The sequence below is a fragment of the Salmo salar genome, chromosome 13, assembly GCF_965601325.2.
Source record: "Salmo salar chromosome 13, fSalSal1, whole genome shotgun sequence".
NCBI lineage: Eukaryota > Metazoa > Chordata > Actinopteri > Salmoniformes > Salmonidae > Salmo > Salmo salar.
This window is the reverse complement of record NC_138303.1, coordinates 72,093,497-72,112,696: the sequence shown is the minus strand read 5'-3', so window position 1 is coordinate 72,112,696 and position 19,200 is coordinate 72,093,497. Positions and strand designations below refer to the sequence as shown.

General features: G+C 43.0%; 1 protein-coding gene across 1 annotated transcript in view; it reads right to left on the bottom strand.

The window, feature by feature from the left end:
• Positions 1-15,386, bottom strand: part of LOC106567733 (protein turtle homolog B) — a 176,517-nt gene extending 161,131 nt beyond the window's left edge. Inside the window, exon 1 of the mRNA XM_014137396.3 lies at positions 15,129-15,386. Coding sequence (XP_013992871.1) covers positions 15,129-15,192 — 64 coding nt within the window. The 5' untranslated portion in view covers positions 15,193-15,386. The remainder of the gene's footprint in view (positions 1-15,128) is intronic.
• Between the last annotated feature and the right edge of the window lie 3,814 nt (positions 15,387-19,200).

Genomic DNA, 19,200 nt, shown 5'->3' with positions numbered 1-19,200 from the left:
AACAGCTCAAATAAGCAGAGAGAAATGACAGTTCGCCATTACTTTAAGACATGAAAGTCAGTCAATGCAGAGAATTTCAATAACGGAAAGTTTCTTCAAGTGCAGTCGCAAAAAGCATCAAGGCCTATGATGAAACTGGTTCTCATGAGGACCGCCACAGGAAAGGAAGACCCAGAGTTACCTCTGCTGCAGAGGATAAGTTCATTAGAGTTACCAGCCTCAGAAATTGCAGCCCAAATAAATGCTTCACAGAGCTCAAGTAACAGACACATCTCAACATCAACTGTTCAGAGGAGACTGCGTGAATCAGGCATTCATGGTCGAATTGCTGCAAAGAAACCACTACTAAAGGACGCCAATAAGAAGAAGAGACATGCTTGAGCCAAGAACCACAAGCAATGGACATTAGACCGGTGGAAATCTGTCCTTTGGTCTGATGAGTCCAAATTTGCGATTTTTGGTTGCAACCGCTGTGTCTTTGTGAGACGCAGAGTAGGTTAACGGATGCTCTCCGCATGTGTAGTTACGACCGTGAAGCATGGAGAAGGAGGTGTGATGGTGTGGGGATGCTTTGCTGGTGACGCTGTCTGTGATTTACTTAGAATTCAAGGCACACTTAACCAGCAACCAGCATGGCTACCAATTGTGCATGTTTTCTTGCGTTATTTGTAACGTATTTTGTACATAATGTTTCTGCCACCGTGTCTTATGACCCGAAAAGAGCTTCTTGATATCAGGACAGCAATTACACGTCCCGCACTGAAGGTATTCTTCTTCAATGAGTCAGATGGGAAGGATTTAGTCCAGACACCTGACAAGGCCCTCATTCCCATCATTCACAGGAGGAAAAGACGGAGGTATCGTGGACGACAGTCCGGGTGCCTTGTAAGGATCGGTCACCGAGAGGGTAATCTACCTTTACCATCGGTCCTATTAGCCAACGTACAATCAATCGATAATAAAATAGACTAACTACGAGCACATATATTCTACCAATGGGACATTAAAAACGGTAATATCTTATGCTTCACCGAGTCATAACTGAACGATGACATGATTAACATACAGCTGACGGGTTTTAAGCTTTTTCGCAGGATAGAACAGCGGCCTCTGGTAAGACAAGGGGTGGTGGCCTATGCATATTTGCCTGAGGTTGAGTATCTCATGATAAGCTGTAGACCACACTATTTACCAAGAGAGTTTACATCTATATTTTCCGTAGCTGTCTATATACCACTGCAGACCGATGCTGGCACTAAGACCGCACTCAATGAGCTGTATACGGCCATAAGCAAACAGGAAAACGCTCATACAGAGGCGGCTTACAAGCAAAAAGTAAAGCAGGATGCATCAGTAACTCGGTCAATAAGAAACTGGTCAGATGAAGCAGATGCTAAGCTACAGGACTGTTTTGCTAGCACAGACTGGAATATGTTCCAGGATTCTTCCGATGGCATTGAGGAGTACACCACATCAGTCACTGGCTTCATCAATAAGTGCATCTGTGACATCGTCCCCACAGTGACTGTACGTACACACCCCAACCAGAAGCCATTGATTACAGGCAACATCTGCATTGAGCTAAAGGGTAGAGCTGCCTTTTTCAAAGAGTGGGACTAACCCGGAAACTTATAAGAAATCCCGCTATGCCCTCCGACGAACCATCAAACAAGCAAAGCGTCAACACAGGACTAAGATCGAATCGTACTACACCGGCTCCGACGTTCGTCGGATGTGGCAGGGTTTGCAAACTATTAGACTACAAAAGGGAAGCACAACCATGAGCTGCCCAGTGACACAAACCTACCAGATGAGCTAAATTACTTTAAGCTCGCTTCGAGGCAAGTAACACTGAAACATGCATGAGAGCGCCAGCTGTTCCGGACGACTGTGTGATCCCGCTTTCCGTAGCCTATGTGAGTAAGACCTTTAAACAGGTCAACATTCACAAGGCCGCAGGGCCAGACGGATTACCAGAACGTGTACTCCGAGCAGTGGCGGATTTAGGCATAGGCGACATGGGCAGCCGCCCAGGGCGGCATCTTGCCAGGGGTGGAATGGTGCACCCGCACAAAAAACAAAAAATAAAACAAACGATTCGGAATAGTGACATTTGCGCAATCAGTTTTCAATCGCTCATTTGCACGTCGCATCAATGATATCATGTCACCGTGTGAGACTGTGTGTCAACTAACCTTGTCGGAGTGGGCGACCTGATTGTAGCTTGTGAGCTGGACAGGCTACTGCTTGGGAAGGTATCTCACTCAGAAGGACAAGATGGGGAGGGGGGCGTGGGTAGGTTGACCTCAGGTCTCCCCAACTGGAAGCCCAAGGTAGGGGTAGCAGGGGAATCTATCAAATAGTTCTGTGACTTTGTACAGAACTAATGCAATTAGTAATGCAATAAGTTGTGCAATTTAGTTTGTGTGTTTCTTGTTTGAAGTACAATAGTGTAATAATCACGTTCTCTTCTTTATAAGTGTGTTATTCTATTTGTATGTTTTTGTGATATAGGATTTGTGCAATTTGGTTTTATATGTGTTTTTTGTTAGCAATAGGGTAATATTGTAATAATTCCATTATCTTTTAATTGTATTTATATACTACAATTTGTTTCTATTTGTTACTTCCTTTTTGAAATTTCTGAGTCTTATTTTTCTATATATTTTTCTATAGTTTTAAATGTTAAGATTATTTATTTGTGTTGTTCCGAATGTCGGAATAAAAATAACAGGTAGTGCAGAATGGAGCTTTTTTGGGGGGGGGGTCCATTGGCCATACAAGCTAGAACCGCCACTGGCAAGTGTCTTCACTGACATTTTCAGCCCGTCCCTGACGGAGTCTGTAATACCAACATGTTTCAAGCAGACCACCATAGTCCCTGTGCCCAAGAACACTAAGGTAACCTGCCTAAATGACTACAGACCTGTAGCACTCACGTCTGTAGCCATTAAGTGCTTTGAAAGGCTAGTCATGACTCACATCAACACCATTATCGCAGAAACCCTCAACCCACACCAATTTACATACCGCCCCAACAGATCCACAGATGATGCAATCTGTATTGCACTCCACTCTGCCCTTTCCCACCTGGACAAAAGGAACACCTATGTGAGAACGCTATTCATTGACAACAGCTCAGCGTTCAACACCATAGTGCCTACAATGACTCTGTACCGGTACCCCCTGTATATCAAATCAAACTTTGTCACATGCGTTGAATACAACAAGTGTAGACGATACCGTGAAATGCTTACTTACAAGCCCTTAACCAACAGTGCAGTTCAAGAAGAGTTAGGAATATTTGACCAAATAAAAGAAAAAATAATATATATATATATTTTTTAAACACAATAACAAGGCTATATACAGGGGGTACCGAGTCAGCATGCAGCGGTACAGGTTAGTTGAGGTAATTTGTACATGTATGTAGGGGTGAAGTGACTATGCATAGATAATAAATAGCGAGTATCAGCAGTGTACAAAACAAATGGAGGGGGGTGGGCCAGCAGTCTTATGGCTTGGGGGTAGAAGCTGCTCCTGGGGGTAGGAGCCTTTTGGTGCTAGACTTGGCGCTCCGGTACTGCTTGCTGTGCGGTAGCAGAGAAAACCGTCTATGACTAGGGTGACTGGAGTGTCTGAAAATTTTATGGGCTTTCCTCTGACACTGCCTATTATATAGGTCCTGGATGGCAGGAAGCTTGGCCCCAGTGATGTACTGGGCCATACGCACTACCCTCTGTAGTGCTTTATGGTCAGATGCCGAGCAGTTTCTATACCAGGCGGTGATGCAACCTGTCAGGATGCTCTCAATGATGCAGCTGTAGAACTTTTTGAGGATCTGGGGACCATGCCAAATCTATTCAGTCTCCTGAGGGGGAATAGGTTTTGTCGTGCCCGCTTCACGACTGTCTTGGTGTGTTTGGACCATGATAGTTCGTTGATCATGTGGACAGCAAGGAATTTGAAACTCTCAACCTGCTCCACTATAGCCCCGTCGATGTTAATGGGGGCCTGTTCGGCCCGCCTTTTCCTGTAGTCCACGATCAGCTCCTTTGTCTTGCTTACATTGAGGGAGAGGTTGTTGTCCTGGCACCACACTGCCAGTTCTCTGACCTCCTCCCTATAGGCTGTCTCATCGTTGTCGGTGATCAGGTCTACCACTGTTGTGTCATCAGCAAACTTAATGATGGTGTTGGAGTCGTGTTTGGCCACAGAGTCGTGGGTGAACAGGGAGTACAGGAGGGGACTAAGTACACACCCCTGAGGGACCCAGTGTTGAGGATCAGCGTGGCAGACGTGTTGTTGCGTATATACCCTCGCTTGTTATTTTACTGCTGCTGTTTATTTATGTTACTTTTATTTTACATTTTTTAATTAACACTTATTTAAAAAACATCTTTACTTCTTAAAGCATGGTTGGTTAAGGGCTTGTAAGTAAGCATTTCATTATAAGGTCTACTGTAAGGTCTGTTGTTTTTGGCGTATGTAACAAATAAAATTTGATTTGATTTAACTACAAGCATTGCAAAGCAATCACTAGCCTGCTATTCAGTGGAGTGTATGTTTGGTCCAAGTCTGGGTTTAAGGGTCTCTTTTCCAAGCTTAAAGGATAAACATTCAACATTGGCCATGCTGTCAATCCAGCATGATTTCTGCCGCTTTCAAAAGAACTGGAAACTCAGACTTCATTGAGTTCAAGACAACTGGGAACTATGAAAAAACGAGCTCCGACTGGGAAAATACATTTTGAACGGTCATCCAACTCTGAATTCCAAGTCTGGAACTCTGGCCTCTTTCTAGAGCTGTAAATGAGGCTGAATTAACTATTTCGCTGCAAGACAAGGCTCCGCTGATAACCAGGTGTAGCAGTGGTAAGGTGTTGGGACTGCTGTTGGGACAGCTTTATATAGGCCCTAACAGTTTGTGGGCACTGTTTGTCACTGTTATAGTGCAATTCATGTATTGTTTAGTGTTGTGGCTTTGCTGGCCTGCATCTAAAACAAATTGGGGGAGTTTGCCCCGCCAAGATATACATAAAAATCCCCACTGGGTACTAGATCGATCAATTAGCAATTTTCTACTCAAAATGGTTAGACATCTAAGCAGACATGTAGAGACTAAACAGACAGGAAAAAGGGGGTGGTATCAACTCCTGCAACATGAATAAAACAGCCATTTACTATGTTGCCAACATGAACTGGGTATTTTTCAGTGTTGACAAGACTGAAATAGTAACACACTGACCTTACTTCTAAACTAAAGCTTTGTGGAGTAGAATGCATAATTGAAGATGTTCAACAAGGCCCCCATCCATGTATATCTGGAGCATCTTTCACCAGCGTTCTCTCGCATCAGAGCCCTGGTGAAAGATGGACCCCTGAGTCAATCCTTCCTAGTCCAAATACCAGCTGATTGACGTATGAAGGTTGGTGACTTATGGAGCGTGCCATTTGCCCCGGGCGAGAAGATTACCATGCCGACGAGCACACCATGAAGCAGAGGACAGATTAAAACTAAAGCTTTACGTCTTACTTAATGCATTTTATTTAAGAACAATTTCAAGAATATCTTAATGAGCAGTGACACACGTCTCTCCATAACTGACTTCTTTATCATTCGGCTGTCCCCATAGGAGCACCATTTTTGGTTCCATGTAGAACCCTTTTTGGGTCCATGTAGAACACTCTGTGGAAAGGTTCAAACTGGCACCAAAAAGGTTCAACCTGGAGCCAAAAAGGGTTATCCTATGGGGACAACAGAAGAACCCTTTTAGGTTCTAGATTGCACCTTTTTTTTTAACAGTGTACTGGTTAACTACTAGAAAAGACACCCATTAGATAGCATAATAAAGAACCACATGCAAAAATGACTGTAATAAAAGGTTTGAATAACCTATAAACCTATGCAGGTTCAAATACTGGCCAAGATCTCACTCTTTGAGAGCTACTGTTAAGTGTGACCTCAAAACCAGGGCAGTTGAAGGAAGGTATTAGAGGAATACTTTATCTGAGGCAACAGGGACACTTCTGAGACACTTTTCCTCATCCCAATTTCCCACCCTCATATCCAGTAAGGATCCTCACTCTCTGACATGCACACACACACACACTCCTGGCAATGATACCAGTCTGAGGGCTAGAGAGAGCATTCTGTAGGAAGTACATTGCAGACAGGAAGCCATCTTTGAAGTGCTGAGAGCATAGAAATGGAATTGGGGCCAGACAAGATAGCCTAGCCCATCCAACATATTACAAAGTGAGGAGCTGTGCTGCCATATACTAATGGGGAAGAAGCTATACTGCTGGACTATATACATATTAGTTAATTATACAAAAAAATACAGCAGTATGAAATACAATGTATGTTATGTGATTTGTTGTGTGTATGTGGACCACTGACAAAGTGACCCACACCAAAAATATTATGATTAAGACCAGTCAGCAGTGTTCATCTTTATGTAGAATGTACTAAATGTGCGCACACAGACACAGACACACACACACACACAATCACACATGCAAACACAAATTCACACTCTCTCTCACACACACACACCACAAATACTTGGAACCTTGACAATGAAATCGATTGCTTTGAATTGGCTGTCTCAGCATTCCTATCTGTGGTTAGTTAGTAACTACTCTGCAGGTTTCAGTGTGGTCATCAACAGTCGCCAACCTGCTCTTTTGTAATATGTATACCACCAAAATGTTTTGAGGCAGAAAAAGTATTACTGAAATCTCTATGCCTTTAACTAAATATTTTCCTTGTTGTTTTCATTATTTTCCCTCCACGATCCACACACAAAAAACATATAGCGTACTCATGCACTCGCACATACATGCACACACGCCCACACGCACAGACACACAGTCCTGACAAACTATCCTGGGGGGCAATGATGTTAAAACCCACCCCTTGCCCCAACACAACCTGCCCGCTCTGTACCCGTGCCATGTGCATTACGGTCAGGCACCAGAGTGGCATTTAACGCACAGCTTAGTCATAATCAGTTTAACAGGGGGAGAGCGCCTTCCTGTTAGTGGGCATATGCTCATATCATGTTTAAAGACGCACTATTCCCGGGGGAGGGGGGGGTGTAACAAGTGGAGTGTGGATGGGAGCAGACGGTTGCCGCGCACCCCTCCAGGCCTCCATTAACGTCGCTCTCCATGCTCCCATGCCCCCCACTCTGCTATCCCATATTGCTAAGAGCCAATTTAAATGGTGGTGGGGGTGTTGAGTTTGTGTGGCGAGCAAGACATTAGAGAAAGGACCTGAGACCAAAGGTCGGAGAGAGATGGAGGGTAGAAAGAGGATGCACACACAGAAAGAGAAGCAGACAAAAACAGAAGATGAGAGTTAAGACGGGGAGAGAGGGAAGACAGAGGGCAGAGAGAGAGAGAGACCGAGACAAGAACAGAGAGCACTCTGGCTCGTGTCCAGGGTTATCGCTGGCCAGAGTCGAGGCGTTTGCCAGCTGACAGCTTGAGACAGCAGCATTCAGGCAGGAGGACAGAGTACAGAGCAGTTTCTGTGGGTGTGTGTGTATATGGGCTCTAGAGCTCTGTGATGTCCGTCCGTAACGTCGGAGATAGGGAACATATGCAGAGGAGCACATGAGTGGCAGAGCAAGGTGACAGTCAGTTCTCAGTCGCCCAGAGGCATATGACACCAGCATCACAGCATCACTCAGTGTACTGTCCTCGTCTCCTTGGCAATAACAACAGTCTGCTGCCCTCCTGGCTGAATGGGACTACATATTTTGAGGAGGATATACAGTGCCTTTGGAAAGTATTCATACCCCTTGACGTATTGCACATTTTGGTGTGTTACAGCCTGAATTCTAAATTGGTTACATATATGTTGTTTCTCACACATTTACACACAATACCCCATACTGACGAAGTGAAAACATGTTTTTAGAAATGTTAGCAAATTTATTTAGAATACAGAAATATCTCATTTACATAAGCATTCACACCCCTGAGTCAATACATGTCAGAATCACCTTTGGCATCAATTACAGCTGTGAGTATATCTGGGTAAGTCTCTAAGAGCTTTGCACACCTGGATTGTACAATATTTGCACATTATTCTTTTTTAAATTCTTCAAGCTCTGTCAAATTGGCTGTTGATCATTGCTAAACAGCCAAACCAGGTTTTCCTTTAGGATTTTGCCTACGCTTAGCTCCATTCTGTTTCTTTTTTATCCTGAAAAACTAACCAGTCCCTAACGATTACAAGCATACCCATAACATGTTGCAGCCTACACTATGCTTGAAAATATGGAGAATGGTACTCAGTAATGTGTTGTTATGTTTGGGGCAAATCCAATACACTTCATATTGAAGTGTATTGATTGAATGGCGCCGGAAGAGATGGCTGCCGTTTTATGGATTCTTAACCAATTGCGCTAATGTGTGTGTTTCTGTCATCATCTCTTATGAACGAAAAGAGCTTCTGGATATCAGGATAGTGATTACTCACCTCGTACTGGACGAAGAATTTTTCTATAACGAGTCGGAAGCGAAGGATTTATTACAGACACCTGACAAAGCCAACATCCCCGTCATTCGCAGGAGAAAGAGACAGAGATATCGGGGATGGATGTCGGGGTGTCTTGTAAGGATCCGACAGCGAGTGGGTGATCTGCATCTACCATCAGTCCTATTAGCCAACATACAATCATTGGATAACAAAATAGTCGAGCTACGATCACGAATATCCTACCAACCGGACATTAAATTGTAATATCGTGTTTCACGGAGTCGTGACTGAACGACGACATGGATAAAATACAGCTGCCAGGTTTTATGCTGCATCGGCAAGATAGAACAGCTGCCTCCGGTAAGACAAGGGGTGGGGGTGATGAAGATCAAAGGTTAGTGCTGCATTTAGCTGTGTTTTGGGTATTTGTGATGCATGCTAGTTGCTTGGAAATGGCTGTGTGTTTTTTTGTGTCCATGTACTCTCCTAACATAATCTAATGTTTTGCTTTCGCTGTAAAGCCTTTTGGTAATCGGACAACGTGGTTCGATTCAGGAGAAGTGTATCTATAAAATGGTGTAAAATAGTCCTATGTTTGAGAACTTTGAATTATGACATTTTGTGGTTTTAAATTTGGCGCTCTGATTTGTCACTGGCTGTTGAATAGTGTGGGACGATATCATCCCACCTCCCCTAGAGAGGTTAAGGAGATGTTTATCTATAATTCTTTGAATAACCGTTTAATATTTTATCAACGTTTATGATGAGTATTTTTTGTAAATTGTTGTGCTGATTCACCGGCAGTTTTGGAGGCAAAATATTTTCTGAACATCACGCGCCAAAGTAAAATGGGGTTTTTGGATATAAATATGAACTTTATCGAACAAAACATACATGTATTGTGTAACATGACGTCCTAGGAGTGTCATCTGATGAAGATCGTCAAAGGTTAGTGCATAATTTTAGCTGTATTTCTGGTTTTTGTGACCCCTCTCCTGCTTGGAAAATGGCTGTGTGGTTTTTCTTGTGTTGGTACTGTCCTAACATAATCTAACTTTATGCTTTCGCCGTAAAGCCTTTTTGAAATCAGACAATGTGGTTGGAATAAGGAGAGGTGTATCTTTAAAATGGTGTAAAATAGTTGTATGTTTGAGGAAATCTGAATTATGACATTTTGTTGTTTTGAAATTTCACTGGCTGTGTCCCACATAGCCCATAGAAGTTAAGCATGTCCCAGTTTAGGTCACCTAGCAGCACAAGCTCTGAAGATAGATGGGGGGCAATCAGTTCACATATGGTGTCAAGAGCACAGCTGGGGGCAGAGGGTGGTCTATAGCAGGCGGCAACGGTGAGAGACTTGTTTTTAGAGAGATGGATTTTTAAAAGTAGAAGTTCAAATAGTTTGGGTACAGACCTGGATAATAGGACATAACTCTGCAGGCTACACCACCCCCTTTGGCCGTTCTATCTTGTCTGAAAATGTTATAGTTAGGGATGAAGATTTCAGAGTTTTTGTGGACTTCCTAAGCCAGGATTCAGACACGGCTAGGACATCCGGGTTGGCAGAGTGTGCTAAAGCAGTGAATAAAACAAACTTAAGGAGGAGGCTTCTAATGTTAACATGAATGAAACCAAGGCTATTACTGTTACAGAAGTCATCAAAAGAGAGCGCCTGAGGAATAGGAGTGGAGCTAGGCACTGCAGGGCCTGGATTCACCTCTACATCACCAGAGGAACAGAGGAGGAGTAGGATAAGGGTATGGCTAAAAGCTATGAGAATTGGTCGTCTATGACGTCCGGAATAGAGAGTAAAAGGAGCAGGTTTCTGGGGGCGATAAAATAGCTTCAAGGTATAATGTACAGACAAAGGTATGGTAGGATGTGAATACAGTGGAGGTAAACCTAGGCATTGAGTGATAATGAGAGAGATATTATCTCTAGAAACATCATTGAAACCAGAAGATGTCATAGCATGTGTGGGTGGTGGAACTGAAAGGTTGGATAAGGTATAATGAGCAGGGCTAGAGGCTCTACAGTGAAATAAGCCAATAAACACTAACCAGAACAGCAATGGACAAGGCATATTGACATTAAGGAGAGGCATGCTTAGCCGAGTGATCATAAGGGTCCAGTGAGATTCAGACAGCTAGCCGGGCCATAGGTAGCAAGCTGGCAGAAGATGGAGGAAGGTCTGTATTTAGCCACCTCGTGCGTTTCCGTCTGTAGATTAGTGGGGTTCCGTGTGGTAGGGGGGGACCAGTCCAATTGGCAAAATAGTTCTAGTGGCCCAAGAAAATTGTCCGATAGACCTATTCAGATGGCAGCCGATAAGACAGCTAACGATTAGCGGGCCGCAGATGGGCGTTCAGGTTACGTCGCGACGGAGGGGCCAGTTGGATATCTCCCTCGGGCAGAGCCCTTCTTACATCAGCTGATATCACAAAGTGCTGTACAGAAACCCAGCCTAAAACCCCAAACAGCCAGCAATGCAGGTGTAGAAGCACGGTGGCTAGGAAAAACTCCCTAGAAAAGCCAAAACCTAGGAAGAAACCTAGAGAGGAACCAGGCTATGAGGGGTGGCCAGTCCTCTTCTGGCTGTGCCGGGTGGAGATTATAACAGCACATGGCCTAGATGTTCAAATGTTCATAAATGACCAGCATTGTCAAATAATAATAATCATAGTAGTTGTCGAGGGTGCAACAAGTCAGTAACACAAGAGTAAGTGTCAGTTGGCTTTTTCATAGCCGATCTTTGAGAGTATCTCTACCGCTCCTGCTGTCTCTAGAGAGTTGAAAACAGCATGAACATGACAACAACATGGTAGCAGCACAAAACATAGTACAAACATTATTGGGCACAGACAACAGCACAAAGGGCAAGAAGGTAGAGACAACAATACATCACGCAAAGCAGTCACAACTGTCAGTACGAGTGTCCATGATTGAGTCTTTGAATGAAGAGATTGAGATAAAACTGTCCAGTGTGTGTTTGTTGCAGCTCGTTCAACATTCACAAGGCCTCGGGGCCAGATGGATTACCAGGACATGTACTCTGAGCATGCGCTGACCAACTGGCAAGTGTCTTCACTGACATTTTCAACCTGTCCCTGACGGAGTCTGTAATACTAACATGTTTCAAGCAGACCACCATAGTCCCTGTGCCCAAGAACACTAAGGTAACCGGCCTAAATGACTATCAACCCGTAGCACTCACCTCTGTAGCCATGAAGTGCTTTGAAAGGATGTTCATGGCTCACATCAACACCATTATCCCAGAAACCCTAGACCCACTCCAATTCGAATACCACCCCGACAGATCCACATATGATGCAATCTCTATTGCACTTCACACTGCCCTTTCCCACCTAGACTAAAGGAACACCTATGTGAGAACACTATTCATTGACTACAGCTCAGCGTTCAACACCATAGTGCCCTCAAAGCTCAAATGAAATCAAATTTTATTGGTCAAATACACATGGTTAGCAGACATTATTGTGAGTGTAGCGAAATGCTTGTGCTTCTAGTTCCGACAGTGCAGCAATATCTAACAAGTAATCTAACAATTCCACAACACCTACCTAATACACACAAATCTAAGTAAAGGAATGGAATACCGAGCGGCATAGGCAAGATGCAATAGATGGTAAAAATACAGTGTATACATATGAGATGAGCTCATCACTAAGCTACGGACCCAGGGACTAAACACCTCCCTCTGCAACTGGATCCTGGACTTCCTGATGGCCCGCCCCCAGGTGGTAAGGGTAGGTAACAACACATCTGCCACACTATTCCTCAATACAAGGGGGCCCCTCAGGGGTGAGTGCTCAGTCCCCTCCTGTACTCCCTGTTCACCCATGACTGCATAGCCAGGTACAACTCCAACACCATCATTAAGTTTGCCGACGACATAAAAGTGTCTAATCAATGACAATGATGAGGAAGCCTATGCGGAGGAGGTCAGAGACCTGGCTGTGTGGTGCCAGGATAACAACCTCTCCCTCAATGTGATCAAGACAAAGGAGATGATTGTGGACTACAGGAAAAGGAGGACCGAGTCAACCCCCATTCTCATCGACAGGGCTGTAGTGGAGCAGGTTGTGAGCTTCAAGTTCCTTGGTCTCCACATCACCAACAAACACACCAAGACAGTTGTGAAGGGCACGACAAAGCCTATCCACACGTAGGAGACTGAAAAGATTTGGCATGGGTCCTCAGATGCTCAAAATGTTCTACAGCTGTACCATCAAGAGCATCCTGACTGGTTGTATCACTGCCTGGTATGGAAAAATCCGACCGCAAGGCACAACAGAGGGTAGTGCATACAGCCCAGTACATCACTGGGGCCAAGGTTCCTGCCATCCAGGACCTCTATACCAGGTGTTGTCAGAAGAAGGCCCTGGAAATTGTCAAAGATTCCAGCCACCCAAGTCATAGACTGTTCTCTCTGCTACCGCACAGCAAGCGGTACAGGAGCGCCAAGTCTAGGTCAAAAAGGCTTCTGAACAGCTTCTACCCCCAAGCCATCAGACTCCTGAACAGCTAATCATTGCCACCCCCCCACCCCAGAACGCTGCTGCTACTCTTTGGTTATCATCTATGCATAGTCACTTTAATAACTCTACCTACATGTACATATTACCTCAATTACCTCAACTAACCTGTGCCCCCGCACATTGACTCTGTACCGGTATCCCCTGTATATAGACTTGCTACTGTTATTTTACTGCTGCTCTTTAACTATGTTATTTTTAATTTATCTATTTTTTACGTAACACTTATTTTTCTTTAAAATGCATTGTTGGCTAAGGGCTTGGAAGTAAGCATTTCACTGTAAGGTCTACACATGTTCTATTCGGAGCATGTGACAAATACAATTTTATTTGATATTCAGGACAAAATGTTAATTGCTTTGCCACATTTTTTGCAGTATAACTTTAGTGCCTGGTTGCAAACAGGATGCATGTTTGGGAATATTTGTATTCGGTACAGGCTTCCTTCTTTTCACTCTGTCAATTAGGTTAGTATTGTGGAGTAACTACAATGTTGTTGATCCATCCTCAGTTACCTCCTATCACAGCCATTACACTCTATAACTGTTTTAAAGTTACCGTTGGCCTCATGGTGAAATCCCTGAGCGGTTTCCTTCCTCTCTGGCAAATGAGTTAGGAAGGACGCCTGTATCTTTGTAGTAACTGGGTGTATTGATACACCATCCAAAGTGTAATTAATAACATCAGCATGCTCAAAGGGATATTCAATGTCTGCTTTTTTTTTTTACCCTTCTACCAATAAGGGCCCTTCTTTCTGAGGCATTGGAAAACCTCCCTGGTCTTTGTGGTTGAATCTATGTTTGAAATTCACTGCTCAAATGAGGGACCTTACAGATAATTGTATGTGTGGGGTACAGAGATGAGGTTGTCACTCAAAAACAGTATTATTGCACACAGAGTGAGTCCATGAAACTTATGTGACTTGTTTAGCAAATTCTTACACCTGAACACATTTAGGCTGCCATAACAAAGGGATTGAATACTTATTTACTCAAGAGATTTCAGCTTTTCCTTTTTTTCCCATTTGTAAAAATTAATCTATATTTAAACCATTTTATATTCAGGCTGTAACACAACAAAATGTGGAAAAATAAGAATTTTTGTACTACTACTGTAGTATATACTGTAGGCTACGCACAACTATTCTGCACATAGCAGCAAAGACTAACTATCAATGTAAACTCAACCCCTTGATTATCAATCCAAATGAACTATCAATGGATATATGCAGTATAAACTTAACTGAGCATATTTGACCATTCTTGAACATACTGTACCATGTTGCAGCAGTGACACTATTAAAAAAAAATAATAATAAACTCCACCCAGTGGACATAGATGGAAGTATGGGCTAACTGAATCCATAATATGAGACAGTTTTAAATTGGGATGAAAACGTATGTTTATCACCGCACCTGTATTGCAAGACACTATGTATAACCATAGTTGGTGGCACAAACATATAAGTAGGCCTGCCTTTCGCGATTAAGAAAGTAAAGTGTCAAAAGAAAACTCTACGACAAGTGTTTTTTAAGGTAAAACACGAACAAACCATTTACAAAACCACTAAGAATTTCAGTTGCGTTTTTAAACATACAAAACGCTATTGTCGAGTCACGAATATAGCTAACAGCACTACTGAGAATCAGGATGGTGTTTTGCACGCGCCTCTGCAGCTACCTAAAGGTTATTCAAATTAGTTTATAGCAGCATGACAATCCATTCCCAAACCGTATTATTAGATACAGTAGTAAATCAGGATTAGTGCTCTTAATTTCTTATTATCCACCCCCTTATGCCAATGTACATACAGGGCATGGGGTGGATATTCTTCATAATAAAATGCATTTTTATTACTTTTCCTCCTAATTTGTGCTCGTCTTATCATTACACTTTGAAACAGGTGCAAGCAATTCAAACACAATGGATACCGAATTGAATAAACTCAATTTTGCCTACTTTTGTCAGACATTTGTGGACAGGCAAACAACCAATGATCCGAAAGCCATATAGCCTAGTAAACATAGCCACAATAAAACTTCAGCAGGAAGCAGTATAAAATATTGCACTTCAACTCACCTTGAGCTGCCGTTCCTCGGGTGCTGAATACACTTGCTATCAAAGTGGCCACATACCAAATCATAGTACTATTGCCAACCAGAAAGAAACCTCATCATATCTCAAAGTGCCCCTTTCAATAAACCTTTCATTACTGAGTCCCCGGGTCGATAAACGCGCAATCTGTTGCGGTTGATATCCTTTAAATCATGCCCTGCACACTTTTTCACCGGCGCCCTTCGCTTTATCCCTCCCCTGCTCTCCTTCGCATCCTCTCTCGCTGAGACAGAGCACCTGCACCAGTGAGAGGAGAGCAGATGACGTCAGATGGTAAATCCAACATGAAACCAGGCATGACACTTTAGATTTTAGATCCGCCTCCGCACTCTTTTCATTGGTGAGTGTAGGAGGCTTTGGGGCGTGGATTGGTTTCTCCACTGTCGCTTTGGACGCACAACCAGACAAGCCCTGTTTCAAGGTGAGTTGGAGCGTGAAGTTGCATCGGAGCCGCAATGACATCTTCGTTACAAGGAACCATCTCAAACCCAAATTGCAGTCACATATTAGGATTATCAAATATGTATTCTATCTTCACAGGACTTTATGCAAAAACACTTTGAGCATCTTGCAGGTGCAACCTGAGCGCGCGCGCATACACTCGTGTACGTGAGCGATCCTGCATAGGGTACTTTATAATATTAACCTACCGGTAATCCGTTATTGACAGATTTAATTGAAATAGTTTCTAATGATACTTGGCGTTCAGGAATATTGATTATTTCCAACATGGACCTACACATTCAATATTGCCATCAAACGAAATGCGACATCCGTCATCCTGATCTAGCCTTAATGTTAGTGTCAATAATAAACCGACGTCCGACGATGCTGGCTGCCCTCACGTCCGTGAAGAAGAGTCTCTATAGTTGATCTCGTAGGTTTATGTTTTCTGAGGATAGTTCTCTTTTCCATTGTTCGAATTGTCATTGCGCCCAACCATACATCGTTGACAAGATAATAGTTATTATATCTATTAATATTTATCCCACCAGGCATAGTATTAGCTTGTGTAATAAGTTATTAACCATTGGTGCAATAACAACATGTATTCGATGAGATTTTGATAGTGTTATGTATAGGCACTATAGTGTGTACAATATGATTGGTTAATGTCCTATGTAGGCAGTTAGAAAGGCTTTATGAATGCATACCTAGCCTAATGTGTTCACAAAGTGGAGAGAAGATTTCAGGAGTCTTAAATCATGTTCACATTGGCAGTTTGAAGTGACTCAAATCTTATTTGCATATCCGATTAGAATCTGTTCTTTTCCCTGCAGTCTGAACAGTCAAAAAGCACATGGAATAGGATATTTCAAGCCACATTTCAAACCACCTTAGTAGTTGATTTAAAGTCAGATACAAATCTGGTTCCTGGCCATGTGACTTGTGTCTGAATGGTCAAAACAAATGTATTTGCCCTCAAGTGTTGCTTGCTAGCTACTCCGTTGACAGTTTGACAAGAACATGTGGTAGCTAATTAGCTTTTTAATTGTTTACTAACAGATTTGAGCATTAAGGCCTGCAGTGTGTACAAGGCTTTAATGTAGCCTACATGCAGAACACACTTTGAAACGTTAGCACGTGCCAACTAATCTGAAGTAATTGTCTTTTTTTAACTCGTGAGGGTTTAAATACCATCATAAGAGAATGTAAAGGATATTTGTTTAGTTCACTGGATGGATTTTAAACCACAAAATAGACCATTTAAAAACAATTGGGATTTAACAGTTGTTAAAACAATAAGTAGGAAAGTAACTTGTGTATAATTTGCAAAGGAGTTCTGTGGAAACAACAATAAAAAATCATCCCTAAATACACATTACTTCAGTGGTAATTGTGGCATCTTTCTTCCATGGCTACTAGGCCTACAGTGGGAATGGTTTGCTATGCAATCCATTTCAGCCAATGTTTTTAATGGAAGTAGTGGTGGACTGCCAATGCTTTCTGACGCTCAATATGCCAGCCTCTATATGACATTTTACAGCTGGGCAGCACTCAGGTGACACTTAAGATGCACTGTATCTCTCATCTTCAATGTTTATTTCTACGAGCTGGGCCCAAGAGTTATTTGGCATCAAAATGCACTCTGCAAATAAAGTTGAATGCATAACAATATATAATACATTTGTATTGGCCTATACAACTACAGCCCTTTCAAAACTAAATATTTTGCCTAATCAATGTAAACATGTCATAATGTAAGATTTATTTTCGCACACTGTTAGCCGAACGTGATTGATTATACAGTATATAGCCATTTAACAAGCTCAAGATACAAAGCCATAACTTTTAAAGGAATGATTCATACTCTGCTGGTAGCCTAATGAGCTACGTCTAAAGATGACGGATCTTAATTTGAGCCAGTTTGCTACACCAGGAAAATAATCCTGCAACAGCAGGAAATGTGAATTATTATGTGGATTATAATGAATAGACATTGTTGTAGGGTTGATAGATTTTTCGTAAGGGAAAATTAAGCCTTTTAATACCTTAATTACACTACACGTTTAAATCAAATTAAATTGTATTTGTCACATGCGCTGAATACAACCTTACAAGCCCTTAACCAACAATGCAATTCAAGAAATAGAGTTAAGAAAATATTGACTAAATAAACTAAAGTAAACAATTTAATAAAAAGTAACACAATTAAATAACAATAACAAGGTTTTCTAGAGGGGGTACCGGTACTGAGTCAATGTGCAGAGGTACAGGTTAGTCGAAGTAATTTGTACCTGTAAGTAGGGGTAAAGTGACTATGCATAGATAATAAACAGTGAGTAGCAGCAGTGTAAAAACAAAGGGGGGGAGTGTCAATGTAAATAGTCCAGGTGGCCATTTGATTTATTGTTCAGCAGTCTTATAGCTTGGGGGTAAAAGCTATTAAGGAGCCTTTTGGACCTAGATTTGGCGCTCCGGTATGCTGTGCGGTAGCCTTGTATATAGGTCCTGTGATGTACTGGGCCGCACACACTACCCTCTACAACGCCTTAAGGCCGAATGCCGAGCAGTTGCCTTACCAGGTGGTGATGCAACCGGTCAGGATGCTCTCGAGGGTGCAGCTGTATAACTTCTTGAGTATCTGGGGATCCATGCCAAATCTTTTCAGTCTCCTGAGGGGGAAACGGTGTTGTCGTGCCTGGTGTGTTTGGACCATGATAGTTTGTTGGTGATGTGGGCACCAAGGAACTTGAAACTCTCGACCCACTCCAGTACAGCCCAGTCGATGTTAATGGGGGCCTGTTCGGCTCTCCTTTTCCTGTAGTCCACAATCAGCTCCTTTGTCTTGCTCACATTGAGAGTGAGGTTGTTGTCTTGGCACCATGCTGACCTCCTCCCTATAGGCTGTTTCATCGTTGTCGGTGATCAGGCCTACCACTGTTGTGTCGTCAGGCAAACATAACGATGGTGTTGGAGTCGTGCTTGGCCACGCAGTTGTGGGGGAACAGGGAGTACAGGCGGGGACTAAGTACACACCCCTGAGGGGCCCCAGTGTTGAGGATCAGCATGGCAGATGTGTTGTTGCCTACCTTTACCACCTGGGGGCGGCCCGTCAGGAAGTCCAAGATCCAGTTGCAGAGGGAGGTGTTAAGTCCCAGGGTCCTTAGCTTAGTGATGAGCTTTGTGGGCAATATGGTGTTGAACGCTGAGCTGTAGTCAATGAACAGCATTCTCACATAAGTGTTCATTTTGTCCAGGTGGGAAAGGGCAGTGGGGAGTGCGATTGAGATTGCATCATCTGTGGGTCTGTTGGGGCGGTATGCAAATTGGAGTGGGTCCAGGGTTTCCGGGATGATGGTGTTGATGTGAGCTATGACCAGCCTTTCAAAGCACTTCATGGCTACTGATGTGAGTGCTACGGGTCGGTAGTCATTTAGGCAGGTTACCTTAGTGTTCTTGGGCACAGGGACTATGGTGATCTGCTTGAAACATGTAGGTATTACAGACTCGGTCAGAGAGAAGTTGAAAACGTCAGTGAAGACACTTGCCAGTTGGTTCACGCATACTCTGAGTACACGTCCTGGTAATCCAT